This window comes from Babylonia areolata, chromosome 31 (assembly GCF_041734735.1).
Source record: "Babylonia areolata isolate BAREFJ2019XMU chromosome 31, ASM4173473v1, whole genome shotgun sequence".
Classification (NCBI taxonomy): Eukaryota; Metazoa; Mollusca; class Gastropoda; order Neogastropoda; family Buccinidae; genus Babylonia; species Babylonia areolata.
Window position 1 is genome coordinate 28,854,808 of NC_134906.1, and position 24,125 is coordinate 28,878,932.

Sequence of the window (24,125 nt, forward strand, 5' to 3'; positions counted from 1 at the left end):
CATTTTACGTGTATGACCGTTTTGTTTATTTACCTCGCCATGTTGGCAGCCATACTCTGTCTTCCAAGGTGTGCATGCTGTGCTGTGCATAACTTGACCCACTAGCAGGTCTGCATATAAAATTATATTGACCTGGGAGATCGGAAAAATCTACACCCTTTACCAACCAGGCTGTGTCACCGAGATTCGAACCATGGACCTTCAGATTGAAAGTACAACACTTTAATCATTCGGCTATTGCACCCGTCTAAATATCTGATAGACTGATAGGTTTCTAAGTGAGTTAAGTGTGTGAGTGGGTGGGTGTGCACGTCCATGCATGAGTGCGTATGTGTGTGTGAGAGAGATAGAGTGTGTGTATGTGTGTGTGTAGCAGCTGGAATATCTCAACATGTTCTGATTTTCATCAACAAAAGCAGTCTTTCTTGTTCTTTTATCATTTCTTCCGCATCCTTAATTTGGTACATCACATTATTTATTTGATTTCTTTGTGTGTGTGTGTGCACGCGCGCACGTGCGTGCGTGCGTGTGTGTGTGTGTGTGTGTGATTATCGTGATTTGTTATGAGCAAAACAAGCCCATAACGTTTTGTGGATTGGTGTCAGTCACCTCATATCCCCCCCCCTTCCCCTCTCTCTCTCTCTCTCACTTTTTTCCTCTACTAGTACACACACACACACACACACACACACACACATTTGCACGCACACACACACATTCGCACATACACACACACACACACACACAGAGATTGTGCATGAACAGATTCCCAGTCAAAATGGTCATATCATTTTATTCGTTTGCAATAGTAATTACTGATGAATAGATTTTGTTACAATTATTAAATCAGAAGAAATGAAGAAAGTAATGATACTCCTTGAAAGTAGAATGTATGAAACTGGGTCCATTATTGTAGTTTCAAAGTCATAATCTTTCCAACAGACATTTGCCATCTTTATAAATTCAAAATTGAAAGCAAACGTTTTCTCAAATTTGAAGACATCAGTCAACAAAAAATTATAACACGATATACGACCTAAAAAACATTGGAGAATCAATACATGCTGTAATTGTGAATGATTAAAATGAGGACACTCCATGATGACATGAAATTGATCTCAAATCACAAGGCCATAATCTTTCATCAAAGGTTATGATAACATCCAATTTCAATCGGTAGCTCATAATTACTGCAACGAAATTTAATATGTGCATGAACATGAATGTCAGGTAAACAAGACGTACGTTTCTCTGCTGTAAAATCTGTTTTGATTTTTTTTTTTTTTTTTTTTTTTTAAACAAGCATCAAATTCATTCTTCCAGTTGATATCAAAATCATTTACTTAAGACTCTCAAATAATCGTTAAGATGCATTAATGTTTGAACAAAATTCTCTCTCCCACACACAATCAAATCAGCATCTTATGAGAATTTCTTGAATCTTACAAAGCCAAGTAAATTTCTCAAGGTTTGATCAATCCTGAATGTCCATCTAACAAACAAGAGGAAGAAGAAAAACCCTTAATGACAGTTTACTGATTGGAGGCAGCACAAGTTTCACCCAAAACAAACCATTTGAACAAACACTAAACGAGATAATAGACATCTTCCTGTTTGGCCATAACAACAACAACAACAACAACAAAACACCCTCTAAAAATCTCGCTGAAATTTGTCAAGGAGTGTCAAGTTTTCATATCCCCAAACTTCACATCTAGACAGTAAAACTGATACAACCATTCTTTATCAGACAAATCTAATGATACATGAAGAAGTAAATCTCTTTTCCTTGATGTTCATATCAAGCTAAACATGGCTTTAGTGGCCTTATCACATGCAGTTTTCTTTCTTGTTTGTTTTGTTTGTTTGTTTTAGCAAAGCTACCATTTTTAGAAAAATTAATCTCTCAGTTCCTAAACCTGTTAACAGTTTCAAAAGCTTCTCATTCATATCTGGAGATATATCTATGTAAAAAGGGGAGGAGTTTGTTCGAGCAGATGGAGAGGAACGGAGAGGTAGATCACTGATGTTACACTCACACTCTCCCTCACACTCACACTCTCCCTCACACTCTCTCCTCATACGAATAGCAGGACCACACAGAGTGGGTTTTCCTTTTTTTTTCTTTTCTTTGTTTTTTATAGAATGTTTACTTTTACCTAAGATAAGCATGGGTAAACAGCACATACAGAACTGACCCTAACATATCTAAACAACACAAATTTCCAACAGAACCATAAACGTCTTCAAGCATGGGTAAACAACACACAGCCAAATAAGAAGAAGAATGGATACTTATATAGCACACTATCCAGAAATCTGCTCTAGGTGCTTTACAAAAACGCTTTTGTTAACATAATATATCATATCTATGTTACATACACACACCAAAATGTGACTACACACACACACACACACACGCTGCATACATACATTTTAACATACATGTGTATCTAACAGCTACCCTAACACATACGCACACATAGGCAGGCACAAACTTACATAAACACACGCACACACAATACACATTCATATATATGCATGTAGTTATGTACACACACATATGTATACACACATAGTCAAGCACAGCTAACGCAAAGGAAGTGGACCTGCCACAATTGAACTTATTGCTGAGGGAAAAGGTGAGTTTTGAGACGAGATTTAAAAGATGCGAGGGAATCAGAATGACGGAGGTTATCAGGGAGCTTGTTCCACGTCTTTGGCGATTGAAAAGAAAATGATCTGTGTCCATAGGTCTTACTCCAAACTCTGCTGAGAACGTCAGTCCTTCCATATAATATATCATCTCCAGATTACAAAAAAATGTAAATAAGCATAAAAAAAAATACTTCAAAGCAACACGCAAAACATACATAAAAAAAGGCCATACAGGCAAATAACGCCGCAGAATGGACATCTAGTGCCTGTCCCAGTGGTTACAATATCACTAACTACCAGAACAATTCAAAACAGCTAAGACAGAAAAGGGAAAAAGTGTCAAGGCTTGCTGGAAAAAAACAAAGGGGAGAGACAGACTGGTAAGGCAGAAAAAGCAGACAGTAGTGAAAAAAAAAAAAAAAAAAAAGCAGGAATAAAGAGAGCAACAGTAAAAGAAGAAATTCCCAGCACAGAACTGCCAGACGGCAGGGATGCAGTTTACAGTGAAAGACGCTCAGCATGCCACAGCAACATCAACAACAATCTGCAAATGTTCTCATTACTCCCAGCAGACGGCGTGTATCGTTTACATTTCACATCTTGGTGCCTGGTATTGTGAGTGCACTTGAGAAAAGGTTTGTTTGGGGTGGTTGTTGTTGTTTTTTTTGCTAAAAATATCCACGTGTATTGATTCAGTCACCGGGTCTGTTTTCCAGAACACACTGTGTCCTAAACGTGTTATTTGCTGAGCCAAGCGGCGCACAGCGCTGACCACGTCAGATGTACACAACACACGACACACACGGTGCTGGCTGTGAAAACAGGATGACGCAGTCTGAAGCGTTACAGCAGGGTGGTCCTTCACGGCCTGCTGAGCTATGGCGTCATGAGTTCTGGCACCTGTCTCACTGGGCGTGCCGTCACCTGCACACATGGCAATCAGCACGTCACTGACTTGGAGTCATCACAGTTACCTAATGACAGAACAGTATTCCCTTAAAGTGAAGCAATCACTTCTTCTTCTTCTTCTTCATGGGCTACAACTCCCACGTTCACTCGTATGTACATGAGTGGGCTTTTAAGTGTATGACCATTTTCACCCAGCCGTGTAGGCAGCCATACTCTGTTTTTGGGGGGGTGAAGCAATCACTGAGCCAGACACATTCAGACAGGGCAGTCAACATGGGAACAGGACAATGAGGAAGTCAGTGGTAATAGTTAGGCCAGAACAGAATGGGTGAAACAGCCTAGTGGTTAAAACTTTGGTCTTTCAATCTGAGGGTCTACTACTTACACTGAAAGACACCCTCTGGTATCTCCATAGGGGGTTAAGTGTGCTGTGGGTGTAGAGGTGGTGTATGGCTTTGGGGTGGGGTGATAGTTGTGTAAATGTGCATGCTCGTGTGAATGAGTGTTTGTGTGTGTGTGTGTATGTGCTTGGAGAAGGAGGGGCAGCATGGGTAGATATGTATCTTTGAATGTTTATTTTAAAGTATGTATGCATTGTTTATGTTTGTATACCATTACTTTGGTTCATTTTGGTCTGCATGTGTAATACTGATGTATTATCATTTCAGACTTACATTGTGTGTAAACAGTGACTGTTCAGAATATTGTGTGTAAAAACACACATGAGCAAGAAAACAACAGCAAAACAAAAAAACAACAACAAAAAAACCCAACAAATTACCAAAAGCCATTTCCCACCTGAGTGCAGCGGGAGAACAAGTCAAACATGAAGTGACAGGGGTCAGGTATGGTGTCAGTGGTGACGACACCTTGGTCCTTTCCATTGACGTACAGATGCAGACGTCTGCTGGAGTCCAGCGCCACTCCCAGCTGGGTCCCTGCCACAACATTCTTCAGCCCTGACCACCCGCCTCCTATCTGTAACATACAAAACAGAGCACACCACTCTCTTGCTAACGATTCTTCAGAACAACAGTATTGTCCAGTGTTGACATCAACCCACATCCTAAACACCTGTAAAAAACAAATGTGATCACACCAGTTCCTTGGTAACAATTCTTCAGAACAACAGTACTGTCTACTGTTGACATCAAAGCAGCAGCACCTGTTCAAAGTGTATCACTGCTCCTGAACATCTGTCATGTCTTGTTCCTCACTTGCTGGCAGCCTGTGTACTGCTTGTGACTGTTTTCTTCTGATCATGGAGTGTGTGTGTCTCCAAGGAGAAGACAGGTGTTTCTCAATCACGTGGAGCGGTGGCCTAGTGGTAATGTGTACAACTAGTGTCCACAGGTTTGATTCCCATGCACACGGTGGGATTTTTACTCTCCCCACCCCCTCCCCTTTCACTAGACCTTTGAGTGGTGTCTGGGTGCTAGTCTTTTGGATGAGACAATAAACTGATGTCCTGTGTGCAGCATGCAGTTCGTGCACATAAAAGAACCTACGGCAACAGAAGGGTTGTCCCTAGAAAAATTCTGCAGGAAGTCCACTTTGATGAGTAAACAAGTATAAACCTCCAGACTGAAAAAAAAAAGAAAAAAAAATCAGTGATGCTACACTGGTGAGACATGCTCTCCCTGAAGAGAACAGCCTGAATTTCACACAGAGAAATCCATTCTGACATAAACGTAGTTACATATACATTTATTATTAAGCTGTCCAGTGTTATCAAGGCTTAGCAGAGGAAAAGGTAAAAATGCTGACAAATTTCAAAGTGTAAACAATATTCTACACAATGGTAGCACTGCCAAAATTCAGTCAGCCATTAAGCAGACTGCTCAAGCAGCTTGTACTACACACAATACCTATGATCCCAGGTTACAAGAGAGACAGTGACACACACACCACACAATACCCATGATCCCAGGTTACAAGAGAGACAGTGACACACACACCACACACACCACACAATACCCATGATTACAGGTTACAAGAGAGACAGTGACACACACACACCACACACACCACACAATACCCATGATCCCAGGTTACAAGAGAGACAGTGACACACACAACACACAATACCCATGATCCCAGGTTACAAGAGACAGTGACACACACACCACACAATACCCATGATCCCAGGTTACAAGAGAGACAGTGACACACACACCACACAATACCCATGATCCCAGGTTACAAGAGAGACAGTGACACACACACCACACAATACCCATGATCCCAGGTTACAAGAGAGACAGTGACACACACACCACACAATACCCATGATCCCAGGTTACAAGAGAGACAGTGACACACACACCACACACCACACAATACCCATGATCCCAGGTTACAAGAGAGACAGTGACACACACACCACACAATACTCATGATCCCAGGTTACAAGAGAGACAGTGACACACACACCACACAATACCCATGATCCCAGGTTACAAGAGAGACAGTGACACACACACCACACAATACCCATGATCCCAGGTTACAAGAGAGACAGTGACACACACACCACACACACCACACAAGACAGTCAGGCTGCCTGGATGGCTCAGTTGGTCCTGTGCCCAGCTGGCAGTCAACGTGTTGTCGGTTCGAATCACAGACACCCAACATAGAAATCAATCATCCTTTTCACTGCCCGCCTTCACTGTGCAGTCGTTCTGGTGGTGTCAGTGTAGTGTCAGAGAGAACCCCTCCCCCCACTGTCCTGACAAGGCAAGCGACACTGCGCAGACAGTTTCTCACACTGACTGACAGAGAGAGACTCTTTCACCTCACTGGAACATGACACTGAAACACACAACCCACCCTCTGACCAAACGCTTTGGTTATATAGTCGCCCACACACAGGACAGTGTTTGAGTTGTCATCCATGGCCTTTTTTGGCACACTGAAGGCATCAGGGCTGCTGGTCACCACGCCTATATATGAGTTTTTCCAGCTGCAGTTGATGGCATCTACACAAACCTGTGAACACAGTACTCACACACACACACACACACACACACACACACACTGACACATGCACACACGCACACACTGACACATGCGCACACGCACATGCACATTGACACATGCATGCACAAACACACACACACACACACACACACACACACATATAAACAAAAACAAATGAATAAAACGTAGAAAAGTCTGGAGGTAAAGTGCAGAGTTCAACAAAAGTCACAGAGATCAGGGCAGACACAGTGGGCAGGACAGGTGATCATGAAGCTCTGACCTGAACATCATCAACAGTTCACTGATCACACCTGAACATCATCAACAGTTCACTGATCACACCTGAACATCATCAACAGTTCACTGATCACACCATCACACCTGAACATCATCAACAGTTCACTGATCACACCTGAACATCATCAACAGTTCACTGATCACACCTGAACATCATCAACAGTTCACTGATCACACCTGAACATCATCAACAGTTCACTGATCACACCATCACACCTGAACATCATCAACAGTTCACTGATCACACCTGAACATCATCAACAGTTCACTGATCACACCTAAACATCATCAACAGTTCACTGATCACACAGCAAACCATCACACCTGAACAACATCAACAGTTCACTGATCACACCTGAACAACATCAACAGTTCACTGATCAAACCGTCAGACCTGAACAACATCAACAGTTCACTGATCAAACCATCAGACCTGAACAATATCAACAGTTCACTGATCACAAAATAGCACTGCAAATAATACTCCAGAATGAGCAGCTAGTACCCACCCCAGTGTTTACATCTTACTACCTGATCACCAGAGCAAAACAGCACAGATAGTACATCATAGAATGCAGAAAAGAAAAAAAAAGTGTCAAGGCTTGCTTGAAAAATGAAAAGGGAATGGACTGGAAAGGCAGAAAAAGAAGACAACAGTGAAGGCAGAAATCAAGAGAGTGACAGCAAAGAGGAAATTTCCAGCACAGAATTTCCAGAAGGCAGGGATGCTATTTATACTGAAAGACCCCCACCTCCACCCCCCCACCCCCTCCAATCCACATGACAGCACTGACCAGTCTGCAGATCTTCATGACTGTACAGACCAGTTTGCAGATCTTCATGACTGTACAGACTCATTTACAGATATACATGACAGCACAGACCCGTTTACAGGTCTATGTGACAGCACAGACCAGTTTGCAATCTACATGACAGTACAGACCAGTTTGCACAGCAAAGACTAGTTTGCAATCTACATCACAGCACAGATCAATCTGCATAGCACAGACCACTTTTCAATGTACATGACAATACAGACCACTTTGCACAGCACAGACCAGTTTCCAATCCACATGACAGCACAGACCAGTTTGCAGATCTACATGACAGCACAGACCAGTTTGTGAATCTACATGACAGCACAGACCAGTTTGTGGATCTACATGACAGCACAGACCAGTTTGCAGATCTACATGACAGCACAGACCAGTTTCCAATCCACATGACAGCACAGACCAGTTTGTGGATCTACATGACAGCACAGACCAGTTTGTGGATCTAGATCTACATGACAGCACAGACCAGTTTCCAATCCACATGACAGCACAGACCAGTTTGCAGATCTACATGACAGCACAGACCAGTTTGTGGATCTACATAACAGCACAGACCAGTTTGTGGATCTACATGACAGTACAGACCAGTTTGCAGATCTACATGACAGCACAGACCAGTTTGCAGATCTACATGACAGCACAGACCAGTTTGTGGATCTACATGACAGCACAGACCAGTTTGTGGATCTACATGACAGCACAGACCAGTTTGCGGATCTACATGACAGCACAGACCAGTTTGCAGATCTACATGACAGCACAGACCAGTTTGTGGATCTACATGACAGCACAGACCAGTTTGCAATCTACATGACTGCACAGACCTGCTGACCAGAGCAAATAAAGTCAATACCTTTCATAAACATTTCAAAGGAGGAGTTTGTGTATGTGTCTGTGTGCACACACATGCACACTGTATATGAAGATATAATTTTCGCTGTTTGTAAAAGCCTGTGTGAGCTCTTTTGAAACAGAATGACTTTCACCATTAACCTTTCACCCTGCTTACTACATCAACATAACATGGATGACAAGAAAGGACTATAACTCGGAACTACCATCCTAGCAAGTTTGGTGTGCAACCCACTTGCCAATGTCAATGCCAGTGTTCAAAGTTGGCTGAGAATGAGATCTGCTTCAAGATGACTGATGAACCAGAAATTAAAACAAGAGAGGCAAGGCCTTCAAGACTCACTTGTGATACACTTTAAAGTTTTTTATGTATTGAGTATAATTTCAAAATGTAATGTTTAAGATGAGAAAGATCAGTTTAAAGCAAATTAAGTCCCCTAGCATTAATTACAGAGTAATTTCTTTTTCTTTTTTTTTACTATCTGCACCAAAACTTTTCCAAAATAAATAAAAATTCCATGCTGAGCAAAAGAAGTTCCTGTTTGAACAGAAAATGATAATAATGACTGCTCTTGTTGTTGGGTCAGAATATCAGATCAAAGTGCCAAGTTTAGAGAATACAAAAAATATAAATATAACAGTAAATGCAGTTTGTATATAATTAGGCTTCATTTTTTTTTTTTTTTTTTTTTTGTGCCCATCCCAGAAGTGCAATATTGTTTTAAACAAGATGACTGGAAAGAACTGAATTTTTCCTATTTTTATGCCTAATTTGGTGTCAACTGACAAATTATTTGCAGAGAAAATGTCAATGTTGAAGTTTACCACGGACACACACACACACACACACAGACAACCGAACACCGGGTTAAAACATAGACTTGCTTTGTTTACACAAGTGAGTCAACAAAAGGATACATTCAGGGAACCTTCAACTGGTTCAAGTTTGTTGCTCCCACTAAATGCACTCCATAGTCTCAGAGAATTAGAATTAACAGAAAAATGTATTCTCTCAAACTCTTCAAAAAGAGCAACAGTAAATATGCATTACTTTTAGCTTTGCCACAGTCGTGCTTTTTCTAATACAAATGTTGTGTGCATGTATACATGTACCACTACAAGTGTATACAAGCGTGTGTGTGTGTGTGTGTGTGTGTGTGTATTCATGTGTGCATGTTGTGTGTCTAATAAATCCACTGCTGAGGCATTTTCTTCCTCACTCTCTCTATCTGGGCGTCAACAGGTGGTGCTGTGAACACACAGCTTTAAGAAGTGTGGAAATTCTTATTTGCACAATATAAATCAAGTTCATTTCACACTCCCCCCACCCACCCACCCAACACACACACACACACACACACACACACAAACAACTGAGACTGGACGGTTACACAGACTCACTCATCGACAGTAGAGTCAGCAAGGTGGCAAACTTACTTCATACAAACTGCTGACAATCATAGGATCCCTTGAAACTTCATACAAACTGCTGACAATCATAGGATCCCTTGAAACATACTTCATACAAACTGCCGACAATCACTGGATCCCTTGAAACTTACTTCATACAAACTGCCGACAATCATAGGATCCCTTGAAACTTCATACAAACTGCCGACAATCATAGGATCCCTTGAAACTTACTTCATACAAACTGCCGACAATCATAGGATCCCTTGAAACTTCATACAAACTGCCGACAATCATAGGATCCCTTGAAACTTACTTCATACAAACTGCCGACAATCATAGGATCCCTTGAAACTTACTTCATACAAACTGCCGACAATCATCGGATCCCTTGAAACTTACTTCATACAAACTGCCGACAATCATAGGATCCCTTGAAACTTCATACAAACTGCCGACAATCATTGGATCCCTTGAAACTTACTTCATACAAACTGCCGACAACCATAGGATCCCTTGAAACTTACTTCATACAAATTGCCAACAATCATCAGATCCCTTGAAACTTACTTCATACAAACTGCCGACAATCATAGGATCCCTTGAAACTTACTTCATACAAACTGCCGACAATCACTGGATCCCTTGAAACTTACTTCATACAAACTGCTGACAATCACTGGATCCCTTGAAACTTACTTCATACAAACTGCTGACAATCACAGGATCCCTTGAAACTTACTTCATACAAACTGCTGACAATCACTGGATCCCTTGAAACTTACTTCATACAAACTGCTGACAATCATAGGATCCCTTGAAACCTACCTCATACAAACTGCCGACAATCATAGGATCCCTTGACATCACCACTCCATCACGGGTATCAGTGTCAGTCCTTTGTGCTGTCTGTCTGTTATTGCTCAGCCTGATCCTTCTGCCGTGGTTGTCATGAAAGCGGAGAACAGGCACCTGCAAGATAACCAAGATACAAATTTAAAAAAAAAAAAAAACAATAAATAGACAGACGTAAAAAATATTTTGAGTTTCTTCATTTTTTTTTTTTTAATCAACAACAGGGGGATTTGAAGTAACTTTATTTTTTGTGCTGCCCCATCTTCCTGGCCAGTCACTGGCATGGCCCCATCACAACTCATCCCAGTGATCACACCAGGGATGTTGAAACCCAGTGCCATTAAAACAGCAGCAGAATTCCTCTCCTCCTGTGGAAAGCCCCTTGGCAGCATCTCCATCTTCACTGACTCCATGTCCACACTCCAGGCCCTTGACTCCCCTGATCCTGGTCCGCTGATCCAGTCCCTTAAGGCCTCCCTTGCAACCCTTACCCAAACAGACCCAACGACCCTCCAGTGGGTGCCTGCACATGTAGGCCTCCAAGGCAACAAGCGTGCAGACCACCTTGCTGAGGAAGGAAGCCAGCTCACACAGCCAACCATTCCTGCCACATATGAGGAAGCAAAGACTCTCCTCCACAGCAGATTCCGAAGAGGCTAGGTCACCCTGAACGGAGGCTTCCAGGCACACCAGGATCCCATCAGGACACTGGAGAGGAGACACCAGACTACCATCTACCACCTTCGCACAGGACACTGTGGCCTCCGAGCACAAATGAAGAGGATTGGAGTGCCAGCCACATCCCTATGTGATTGCGGACAGGCTGACCAGACCCCATCCCATATTCTCCAAGACTGCCCCCTGTATGAGAAGATGCGGCAGCAGTCCTGGCCTGGGAGTGCTGACCTCAACACCAAGCTCTGGGGGACAGTAGCCGATCTTCGCCGGACGTCCGAGTTTGTGGCATCCCTCGGACTTCGACCCTGACTGCGTAGCTGTCGAACGCAAAAGAAAGAAAGAAAAGGAAACCCAATCTTTCCACATTTCTCCACAGATCTACAACCAACCACCCAACAATTTTAGAATGACCCTTCTCTTCCACGGTCTGTACTGGCACTAACAATATATATATTGCCTTTTCTTCTTCAGTCCGAAATTGCGGTGTTACATTTGATTCTACTCTTTTCTTCAAGTTCAAGCAGCCTGTATCTAATATCTGTAAGGCAGCATATTTGGAAAGCAGAAAAATCAGTTCCATTTTACATTTCCTGTGTGTGTGATTTGCTGTTGTTTGTGTGTGTGTGTGTGCATTTACCAGTCTTTGCAAAGTGCACAGAGCCCTATTTAAAGAATAGACACTATATTAGTATATACATATATATATATAAATTCACATGATAATTATTTTCTATTAACCTTTCCCGTACGTCGTGGGTGTGAAATCACCCAGACAAGTGTTTTTGCTCTGTAACTCAAGTAATATTGAAGCCACTTCCACATAATTTCATGACTTTGTCCATAATATAGTTTACTACATATCCACTGAACATTATTTTCTTTTATACATAAACAAAGAAGTTATTAATCAATTAATGTCCCAGTACGTCGTGGGTGTGACGACACCCATACTCCCAAAGAATAAACCTTGCACGCCGTACGTCGTGGGTGTGGAGCCACCCATGCAAAGCTTGCGCGCCACGCGTTGTCGACGTGACGTCACTTGGGCTCGCTACAGAGAGAGATCAGAGTGACCTTGTCTTTTGTTAATCGTATCCCGGTTCAAGTCTTACTCTAAAGTTGTAACTGATTTCAGAAAACAATATTTATTGCACTAGATATCTTCAACAATATTGAATGAACTGTTTTTCTTGTAGAGAATGATCGGGAGCAACTGATTGATAGCTTTTTATCTAGTTGGAATTAAAGTGCCTTTCTAAGAACTGGATATTTTTGTAAGTCTGAAATCAATTGATCTAAAATCTAGTTGATATAGAAATTTTATTCTTATCCTAATCTGTTCAAAGTAGAGAAAACCCGACTATGGCTAAAAAAAGAAAGATAGTTGATATAGAAATTTTATTCTTATCCTAATCTGTTCAAAGTAGAGAAAACCCGACTATGGCTAAAAAAAGAAAGATAGTTGATATAGAAATTTTATTCTTATCCTAATCTGTTCAAAGTAGAGAAAACACGACTATGGCTAAAAAAGAAAGATAGTTGATATAGAAATTTTATTCTTATCCTATTCTGTTCAAAGTAGAGAAAACCCGACTATGGCTAAAAAAAAGAAAGATAGTTGATATAGAAATTTTATTCTTATCCTAATCTGTTCAAAGTAGAGAAAACCTGACTATGGCTAAAAAAAGAAAGAAAAAAAATGCCGGCCAGCCAGCCAAAAAAACAAAACCAACAACAAAAACAACACACACACACACACACAAAAAACAAAAACAAAAAAAACGTTTTTTGTAAGTAACAACACTCTCTTCTCACGGGCAAAACTTATTCACAATGCGCCTGGTCAAGCACTGGAGTAAATAGCCTACACGCACAAGTGGAAACTGCGCATGCAAGTCTGCTGAAGAAAAGTCAAATTTGCTTTACGGACAGGTGTGGGTTACGGTGCACCCACGACGTACGGCAAGGTCTTATTTCTTCAGTGAAACCATGGGTGCCTGCACACCCACGACGTACAGCGAAGGGTTAGTTCGTACACAGAAACCATGGGTGCCTGCACACCCACGACGTACAGCGAGGGGTCATTCCTTCTTAGAAACCATGGGTTTCTGCACACCCACGACGTACGGCGCGCAAAATTTTAGGCGACGTACGGGAAAGGTTAATATGAGAAGGTCAAATCATAATGCCAGACAGAGAACACATCACCCCGGCCCCTCCCACCCTCCCTCCCCCCACACCTGGAGCACACACTGTTGTCACAGCCCCCCAAAGCTAGGCAGTCCCCATCGATTCAATGTGCCAGCTGGTAACAAAGATGTCCAGCACAAACTCACCACAATAGCATTATCATGGAAGTGAAAGATAACTCTTCATCTTCTTCTTCGTGGGCTGCAACTCCCACGTACACTCGTATGTACACAAGTGGGCTTTTACATATATGGCCGTTTTTACCCCGCCATGTAGGCAGCCATACTTTATTTTAGGGGGCAAAGGAAAACTCAAAAGAAAAGACATTCTCCATGTGATGTAGCAAAGTAAACTGTACAACAAACTGTCATTGATCTGCTATCAACTGGAGAAGATGGGGAAGATTTTCAGTTCGGTTAGACTGGGTGTTTAGTGCTGACCATGAACCAAATTCATACAAGCAATAACATTCTAATTCTATTGCCTTCATACAAACGGTGTCCAAACAAAAGTCCTGTAACATGTATGATATTCTAGAATATTAATGAAAACAAAAAGAAAGATTATACAATTTGCTACCAATATACAAAACATGAAATTCCTACAGATTTCTGATTCATATACAGAGACAGCACATTTAATTACTTATTCACCTGTGTAGAATCCTCCATACTAACATCCATCTGTGACAACTCTTGTTCAATACGGGTCACTGCCTCGGGGTCAATGGTCAAGGTCACCTTGCCCTTCACCATGACAGAGGTCAGGAGCTTGTCGCTGCAGTCCAGACTGCCCACACATTTTTCCATGGTGGATGTCATGTCGCTGAACAGTCCGTGCTGGGGAGACCTCTCCACTTCCTGAACGATCCGGGAATGATTTCCAAACCTGGCTCGCTGCTTCATGAGCACAGCCTTCCCTGCCTCCATTTTGTCTCGGAGATGTGAGCTTGTGCTCAGAATCTTTTCCTTCACTTGGTGGCAACGAGCATCAACAGCTTTCACCAGTCGCTGACGTATAGCCTCGACCTCTGACACACCTGCGTCGGTTTGACGGTCCAAAGAGCTGATGTTTTCCTCCACCTCTGTGATGGCTTTGTCCAGCTTCTCCTCACCAGCTTTCAAAGTAGCGGCCACTCTTGTCAGCAGTGCACGTGATTCCTCCACCCTGGTCTCTACTTTCTTCAACACGGCGCACTGGCGGTGGTCAGTGGTGGCACACAGCACGCAGACAGACACAGCATGAGCTGGACAGTAAGCTACTGCCAGTTCATGCACATGAGCTGAGCAAGTTGTGGGCTTTCTGCTGGCCAGTGAAGCAGCAGACAGGGAGGTCAGGCTTTCCACATTGTGGTGTTTGGTGGCCGACTGTTTCTCATGCACCCTGCAACACGCCTGGCAGAACATGTCCCCACAGGTGGTGCAAAGGGACACAGCCGCCACATCAACACACACACAACAAGTGTGCTGCTTGGAAAGCACACGCTCCGCTTCCACAATCGCTTCCACCAACAAATGAGTAGGGAAAGTGTCCACCACATCATCAAGGCTTTCCTGTGACGCCCGCTGTGCGTCCAGTATAGGAAACCGGCAAACTGGGCATTTTGCATCTGGCGGAGTCTTCAGCCAGGACAGCAGGCAGTGTCGACACAGGAGATGGCCACAGGGAAGGATCTTTGGTACGGTCAACAGCTCGTGGCACACGATGCACTCTGTGTCTCTGGGGTCATCATCCTGGGCTGCTGCTGTCGCCATCTTCAGGTCAACGCTTGATCCATCAATGACTAAACATCACTGAAAGTTTCCTCTCCATTCATTTAGGTCTTTGGGTAAGTTCTAGAACACACAGAAAATGCAGACCATAAGTTAATTGAAAGCCCAAGCAATTTATTTATGAAATGACAGCCTACAAATAAATAATCTGTATTGTAATAATGCATACAGTGATACATTATTAGTACTGTATAGGTTGTTATTTCAACTATAAATATTTATCAATTTTTCAATGCTTCAGCTTAGTAGATAAAATCAAGGGCTACACTCCATTTTCAGGGATGTACATGCATACTGGGAATGGTTATGTTTCCATAAACCATTGGACACTGACATGGATTGTGCAATCTTTAACATGCACATCATTACATGTGCAACCACACAATCAAAGGGGATAAAGGCACTGGCTGTTCTGTAGATATGCTGACCTGGGAACTGGGAAAAATCTCTATCTTTAATCCACCAGACACCCATATCTAGATCAAATCGGAGACCTCACACTGAAAGTCTAGCACTATGTTGTCCATCTAAATTGCTGGTGAAAATGAAATACAAAACTAAGTTAGTGAGGGGGGTTTTGTTTTGTTTTCTTATTCTTTTTTTTTTTTTTTATTCATAACTCCACTGTTTATTCAATCATTATCATAAACACAAATAATTTAACAACAGAGGCAAGGCCTTAATAACATACTTATTGTGATATGCACTTAATCAAATAAATCAATTATGAAAAACATACCCACTGCAAAACAGATAATCTGGCAAAAACTAAAGATCCACTATATATGTGACCTTGATCTTTGACTTCTAAATTTACAAAGCTTTCATGTTCTGGCTAAACCAAGTCACTACATGGTATACCATATGTTGAATCAAAATTGGATGAGGAACCAAAGTTTTATCACAGTTTCATATTTTCCCAACAGGCCATCTTGTGACCTTGACCTCTGACCTTGTTTCTTTTACGAAGTTTTGCTTTCATCATGACCAATTATTGTACCAAGTTTGCTTGAGATTATATGGGAGACCTCTCTCTTGCATGCAGTGGTGTGTTGGCTCAGATCGAGGTAACGTTTCCACCTAGAAAGTCGGAGAATATGAGCGCACTGGATAGATTCCCACACTTGTTAGCATATCTTTCTTACACCTCCACTAGACCTTCAGCGGTGGTCCGGATGCCAATTATTCGGATGAGACACGAAACTGAAGTCCCCTGCGCAGTATATATATGCACTAACTGCAGTTAAAATAACCCATGGTGACAACTAACAGCGTTATCCCTTGTAAAATTCAGTACAAAAATTCACTTTGATAGAAAAACAATTCCACCTGCAGGCAGAAAAAAAAGAAGAGGTGGGAAGGGGGTGGGCGGGGGGGGGGGGTGCTCTCATTGTAGCAACATGTTCTTGCTGGGCTGAGCAGCCTGAATATGACACAGAGAAATCTGTCATGACAAAAAGAGTAATATACAATACAAATGTTTCCTATCAATATGGTGTCTGTGACGTACACTACCAAATCCAGGATCGCCAGAAGTGGCGTCTGCGACACACACTACCTATATATAATATCATATGACAATTAGTTGTGACCTTGACCTTTAACCTCTGACTTTGAATTTCTTCAGGTGAACATGCTATATATACCAATGGTCAGTCAAAAGACTAAGTTTGACTAAAATGGAATATAATGATGCAGTCTCTATCACGTTGTTTGTTTGTTTTTTTTGATTATGCCAACTTTGGTTCCTAAGCCAATGTTAAAGTTTACCACACACACACACACACACACACACACAAAACACCTGATTATTACATAGACTAAATTTAATCAATTGCCTAAACAAGTGAGCCTAAACCTGTCGAGTAAAATGTGATTTTACACACACACACACACACACACACACACACACACAATTAATGTGGATCGAGTACCTTTTATATGATCAAAATTAATCCACTGCCTTGAAAAAAAAGGCCAAGTACACAGATCTCTCAAATTACCCATGAGCTGCCATGAAGAACAATGTTAAACCTCCTTACTTACTCCTCATGCTTCCTGCTAAATCTATTTCGATGGAAAACAAACTGAAACTGAAACCGAAACGAGCGCTGGCTGGATCGACAGGGTAGCACCGTTGTCAGTCAAACAATAAGCTTTGTAGTTTGTGTGGTATATTTCATTCTGCATTGAGTGCGAATTAAATTACAGTATACATCGTGATTATGATTTTCAAATAAACAATTGAACAGTTGGCTGTGAGGTTTGTTGCTTCTTCAATATGGCGGACATTGTGGTTTGCATCCGGAAACCAAAACAAAATTACTGAACAACCACTGAACCAACAACCAACCCTTACAAAATACACTTGAACACCGATGTGTCAGAAGTCATGAGAACTCACCGAAGCTTAGTCAAACATAATGAATCAGAAAACCATTTTCTTTTATCTTTTCCCCAAAGCCGAACAGGCTGATGCGCTGCAAACACCCACAAACTCCTTGTCTGCGAACATTGACAGATCACCATTTACGCTGCGAAATCGAAGCTAACTAAAGCCAGTGGAGGTCATTCGACTCAGTTTCGTATCAGTTTCTAGTTTCAGTTTCTCAAGGAGGCAGCGTCACTGCTTGCGAACAAATTCATATACGCTACACCACATATATGCTAGACGCAATAGCCGAGTGGTTTAAGCGTTGGACTTTCAATCTGAAGGTCCCGGGTTCGATTCTCTGTGGCGCCTGGTGGGTAAAGGGTGGAGAATTTTCCGATCTCCCAGGTCAGCATATGTGCAGACCTGCTAGTGCCTGAACCCCCTTCGTGTGTATATGCACGCAGAAGATCAAATACGCACGTTAAAGATCCTGTAATCCATGTCACCATTCAGTGGGTTATGGAGACCCGAAAATACCTAGCATGCATGAACCACGACAGAGTCATCGACAAGACGATGTTGGTCGTGTAACGGAAAGAAGACGACGTATGCCCGACCAGCAGAATAGCCCAATGCGCTTCGCCAGGCCTTGAGTGCATGCTTATAATATATTGTGTGCCAGTGCTGCAGCCACTGGGCCATGCACCCCTTTCCGGCCATGTACCCCCTCCCCATCTCCCATGTACCCCCTCCCCATGTACCCCCTCCCCATCTCCCATGTACCCCCTTCCCTCCCATCTCCCATGTACCCCCTCCCCTCCCATCTCCCATGTACCCCCTCCCCATCTCCTATATACCCCCTCCCCTCCCCATCTCCCATGTACCCCCTCCCCATCTCCTATATACCCCCTCCCCTCCCCATCTCCCATGTACCCCCTCCCATGTACCCCCCTCCCATCTCCCATGTACCCCCCTCCCATCTCCCATGTACCCCCCTCCCCATCTCCCATGTACCCCCTCCCATCTCCCATGTACCCCCTCCCCATCTCCCATGCACACATCCACACTTTTTTTTTCTTCATTTTTTCATTATCTTTTTTATTCTAACATCACTTTTGACAGTAAAACCTAAGAAAGAAACAAACACACAGACACTGACAACTCACACACACACGCGCGCGCGCGCGCGCGCGCGCTGAGCGGGGTTTCCCTGTCCAGTCTCCAACTGCAATTCCAAATGTTGTCGGGCAAATCGAGGATTGTCATAGGGGAAGTAACAACGATTCTCTTTTTTAAATTTTGGATCAGAGTGGGTTCCCCTCGTACAGTCCGCGCAGAGACAACAAAGTTCCAAACATCAGTTTTCAAGTCGAGTGTGTGCCCAATATCATCCCCCACACACAATCGGCCACCGAAATAGCCAGGTGTCTTCTCATGACATCCAATCTTTCAGTATTCACGTAAGTTTTCTGACGTTACACACTTATCAAGTTGGGTGCTACTTCTACTTCATTCCAGGTTCGACGACGTTGTCGACCATTGTGAAACAAAAATCAGAGTAAGTGGGGGAAAAAAAAAGGATTGACAGAACCCCCAATAAAACCGATAGCTGAGGGCAGTTTGTTGGCTGGTAGGGAAGGCAGAAGGAATTCCAGTTTTAGGTGCCAGAATAATCAATTTATTTATACTACTAGTGGCACGGGAACCAAAGCTGGCAGGATGGTAGGAATGATTCAATGAACGACATCTTTTGGAGTCATCATTGTGATGATTTGGTAAGCAGGGTGAGAGGTGAACAGTCAACGTCATCATTTGGCAAAATGAAATAAAGATGCTTGACAGAGACTTTCTCTCGCATCCACTTTTAATTAAACATGTTCTTGTGACTGGAAGTAATTGGAAGTAAATTATTAGTCAACTTGGATTAAAAAAAAATAAATAAAAGAAAGAAAAAAGATTGTCATTACATCTGGCTGTTAATAGTAATCTCTGTGTGTGGCCAAACAATGTTGACTTGCTACTTTGAACATCAGCTAGCACATGGTAGCAAATATCAACTGGCACATGGTAGCGTTCGTCATTTGTGCCTGAGAATATTCAGAGAACAAGTATCTTTCACTGAATTTGTAAGGACAGCTAGATTTCCAAATATCTCTTTTTAGATTTTAGAGCAATATATACACATTTCTTCTTTATTTCCACCCACACATGCAAGAACACACACACATACACACACACACACACACACACACGCGCACACACACATGCACACACACCACACCATAGACACAAACAGTACTGAACACTCACACAAACACTACTGAACACACACACACACACACACACACACACACACACACACACGTGCGCGCACACACACACACACATGTGCGCGTGCATGCACACACACATGCACACAAACACATTTGCATACACCATACCACAGACACAAACAGTACTGAACACTCACACAAACACTACTTAACACACACACACACACACACACACACACACACACATGCACATACACAGGTACACATACACATGGCACACACACATACACACTCACACACACACAAACAATACTGAACACTCACACACATACAACTGAACACACATGCGCACACACACACACACACACACACACACACACACACACGCATGCACGCACACACACACGCACGCACACACACACATACACACACACACATACAATCATTCCTTCATTTTCAGTCTAATATCATCGTCTTAGATGAATGGACTATAAATAAATAAATGAATGGTTCTTTCATTTACTCCTTCATCCACTTGTTCACTGTGCAGATACCGAGAGCATGTGAAAAATTATAGTAAATATAATCATATATAGATATATGTAAAAATAGATAGTTGAGCTCTTTAATAATAACATTTTGGTGACCCTGATGTAATGTGCATGCAAATATTACAAGCCAACTGAAACAAATACTGATTGTAGCCATAACTAAAAATTATAATTGTCGTGCAGTTTTACCAATACTAATTACAAATGTCGGCTGCAACTTAAATCAAATATTTGTAAACAGACAGAATATAAATATTATGCTGACAGCAGCTAAGTGTGATGTTTGTAAACAGATAGAATATAAATATTATGCTGACAGCAGCTAAGTGTGACTATTTTCCCTATAAAATCAGAATATTAGCATGATGTTATGATCATGTGTCAGTGAACTACTGATTTTAGACAGAATTTTAACTTTCTTTTCTATCATTGTTCTGATTTGATATCATTTTACCATAGCTTTTCATCCTTCTTAGGTAGTGTGCATGGTTGACCAGATATTGCGATCCAAGTGGGGGGGGGGGGGGGGCGCCAGCCTGTGTGATGACTGTACGGCACTGGTGCAGTCCTGTGGATGTGGAGGGGAGGGGTGGGGGAGAGGGAGCCAGCCTGTGTGATGACTGTGCGGCACTGGTGCAGTCCTGTGGATGTCCGTCGATCGTTTCTTACCACCCGTTTCTCACTTCATTTCAATCCGTCGTCTTCTACGCGTCTTTCATTCTGTTATATTTCAGTGTGTTTACTTGTCTGTTTATTCATTTCACTTCCTTTGATGTCAGTGTTTTATACAAACCTGGGGTAGGCCCTCAAGGCCTGACCAGCACGTTGTGTTTATGTGTGGGTCAGGCATCTGTCTCTTTGGTCTCAGCAGATGTGGTGTAGCGTGTATGGATCAGTCCGCACGCTTTGGTACCTCTTGGAAACTGAAACTGAAACTGAAACTCATCAACCACTGAGCTGACAATGCCACAGGACGTTGTTCCCCCTTGTTGTTATGGTGATGTTGTTGTTGGTGGTGGATGTGGTGCTGGTTGCGGTGGTAGTGTTGCTGTTGTTGTTGGTGGTGGTGGTGTTGCTGTTATTGGTGGTGGTGGTGGAGGTGGTGTTGCTGTTATTGTTGTTGTTGTTGGTGGTGGTGGTGGTGTTGCTGTTGTTGGTGGTGGTGGTGAAGGTCGTGGTGGTGGTAGTGTTGTTGTTGTTGGTGGTGGTGGTGAAGGTCGTGGTGGTGGTAGTGTTGCTGTTGTTGTTATTGGTGGTGGTGGTGGTGTTGCTGTTATTGTTGCTGTTGTTGTTGGTGGTGGTGGTGGTGGTGGTGGTAGTGTTGCTGTTGTTGTTGGTGGTGGTGGGGGTGGTGTTGCTGATGTTGTTGTTGGTGGTGGGAGTGGTGTTGGTATTGGTGATGGTGTTGGTGGTGGTGATGGTGGTGGTGTTGCCGGTGGTGGAGGTGGTGGTGGTGGTGGCAGTGTTGTTGTTGTTGGTGGTGGTGGTGATGGTGGTGGTGGTGGTGTTGTTGGTGGTGGTGGTGGTGGCAGTGTTGTTGTTGTTGGTGGTGGAGGTGATGGTGGTGGTGGTGGAGGTGGTGGTGGTGGTGGTTCAGTTTGTTTTGTTCCCCTTGGTGTTGTTGTAGCTCCTGTCGTCGTCGCTGTTATCGTTATAATCGTTTGTTCATTTTGTGTTAAGGCTTGTCTTGTCGTTGATGTTGTTGTCGCTGCTGTTGTTGTTGTTCACTTTGTGCTGTGACTTGTGTTGTTGTTGTCGCTGCTGTTGTTGTTGTTCACTTTGTGTTGTGACTTGTGTTGTCGTTGATGTTGTTGTCGCTGCTGTTGTTGTTGTTCACTTTGTGCTGTGACTTGTGTTGTTGTTTTCGCTGCTGTTGTTGTTGTTCACTTTGTGTTGTAACTTGTGTTGTTGTTGTCGCTGCTGTTGTTGTTGCTCACTTTGTGTTGTGACTTGTGTTGTTGTTGTCGCTGCTGTTGTTGTTGTTCTCTTTGTGCTGTGGCTTGTTGTTGTTGATGTCGCTGCTGTTGTTGTTGTTCACTTTGTGTTGTGACTTGTGTTGTTGTTGTCGCTGCTGTTGTTGTTGTTCACTTTGTGTTGTGACTTGTGTTGTTGTTGTCGCTGCTGTTGTTGTTGTTCACTTTGTGCTGTGACTTGTGTTGTTGTTGTCGCTGCTGTTGTTGTTGTTCACTTTGTGCTGTGACTTGTGTTGTTGTTGTCGCTGCTGTTGTTGTTGTTCACTTTGTGCTGTGACTTGTGTTGTTGTTGTCGCTGCTGTTGTTGTTGTTCACTTTGTGCTGTGACTTGTGTTGTTGATGTCGCTGCTGTTGTTGTTGTTCACTTTGTGCTGTGACTTGTGTTGTTGTTGTCGCTGCTGTTGTTGTTGTTCACTTTATGCTATGACTTATGTTGTCATTGTTGCTGTTGTTGTTGTTCACTGTATGCTATGACTTACGTTGTCGTTGTTGCTGTTGTTGTTGCTCACTTTGTGCTATGACTTATGTTGTTGTTGTTGTTTACTGTGTGCTGTGGTTTATTCTTTCTAACTATTCATTTAATCATTCGTTTGTTTATCTATTTGTTCGTTTATCAATATATCCATATAAGAAAATAAATAAATAAATAATAATAAATAAAATTTAAAAAACAGGTTTGGTGCAGTGTACATGGATCAGTATGTAAATTTCGATGCCCTGTCGAAACGGAGATTGTTGTTGGTTGTGGTGGTGGTGGTTGTTATTTTTGTTGTTCTTGTTACTGCTTGTGTTGTTGCTTTTCCTGTGTGTGTGTGTGTGTGTGAATGCGTGTGCGCGTGTGTCTATGTGTGTAAGAGAGACAGAGAGTACATGCGTGTATGAGAGCGTGGGTATTACTGTGTGTGCGTCTGTGTGTGTGTGTTTGATGTTTGTCTTTGATGATGTTGTTTGTTGGTGGATGTTTTCATTGTTGCTCTTGTTCTTGATGCTGATGTTTTTTAATTGTTGCTTTTGCTTTTGTCTTTATTGTAAAATAAATCGAGTTATCTTCCATTTATATTTGTTGCCGTTAAAACTCAATAGTGGCCACCTCACAAGTTTGAAATCACATTAGTCTCTATGCCTGCTTGCTGATGTGCCTGTTGGTCTATCGAATGAAAAATGAATAAACTTATTGGTCAGTCTCTCTTTCTTCGTCATACACACGCACACACACGCACACATACATTACACGCACAAATGCACACACACACACACACACACACACACACACACACAAGATTTCGAGAATTTCAAGATTTAATTATCCTTTGACCCCTATTGGGGCATGGAGGATATCAGAAAACAACATAACCAAAAACACAACAAGGATTATCATAATGCTTGCATCAACTGAAATAAAATTGGGGGAAACATTTCTTCTTATGTGCGAAAGTAACTTATGCAACATTGCAAGTTTTAATGAGATCACTAAGTCTAAGGAGAACCCGTTTACTTGCAGAAAATGATTTACAA

The 24,125-nt window shown here is 42.4% G+C and overlaps 1 protein-coding gene across 3 annotated transcripts in view; it reads right to left on the reverse strand.

Moving 5' to 3' along the window:
• Nucleotides 1-1,266: 1,266 nt before the first annotated feature.
• LOC143276283 (E3 ubiquitin-protein ligase TRIM45-like) overlaps nucleotides 1,267-24,125 on the reverse strand; it is a 29,869-nt gene continuing 7,010 nt past the window's right edge. The window contains exons 1-6 of one of the 3 annotated variants that reach the window (XM_076580782.1): nucleotides 17,844-17,956; nucleotides 14,321-15,502; nucleotides 10,773-10,916; nucleotides 6,400-6,558; nucleotides 4,366-4,545; nucleotides 1,267-3,582 (exon numbers count right to left, since the gene is read on the reverse strand). In XM_076580782.1, coding sequence (XP_076436897.1) covers nucleotides 3,535-3,582; nucleotides 4,366-4,545; nucleotides 6,400-6,558; nucleotides 10,773-10,916; nucleotides 14,321-15,421 — 1,632 coding nt within the window. In that variant the 5' untranslated portion in view covers nucleotides 15,422-15,502; nucleotides 17,844-17,956 and the 3' untranslated portion in view covers nucleotides 1,267-3,534. Of the gene's footprint in view, nucleotides 3,583-4,365; nucleotides 4,546-6,399; nucleotides 6,559-10,772; nucleotides 10,917-14,320; nucleotides 15,503-17,843; nucleotides 17,957-24,125 lie in introns of those variants that run through there. The other 2 variants (XM_076580783.1, XM_076580784.1) reach the window with 2 other exon arrangements.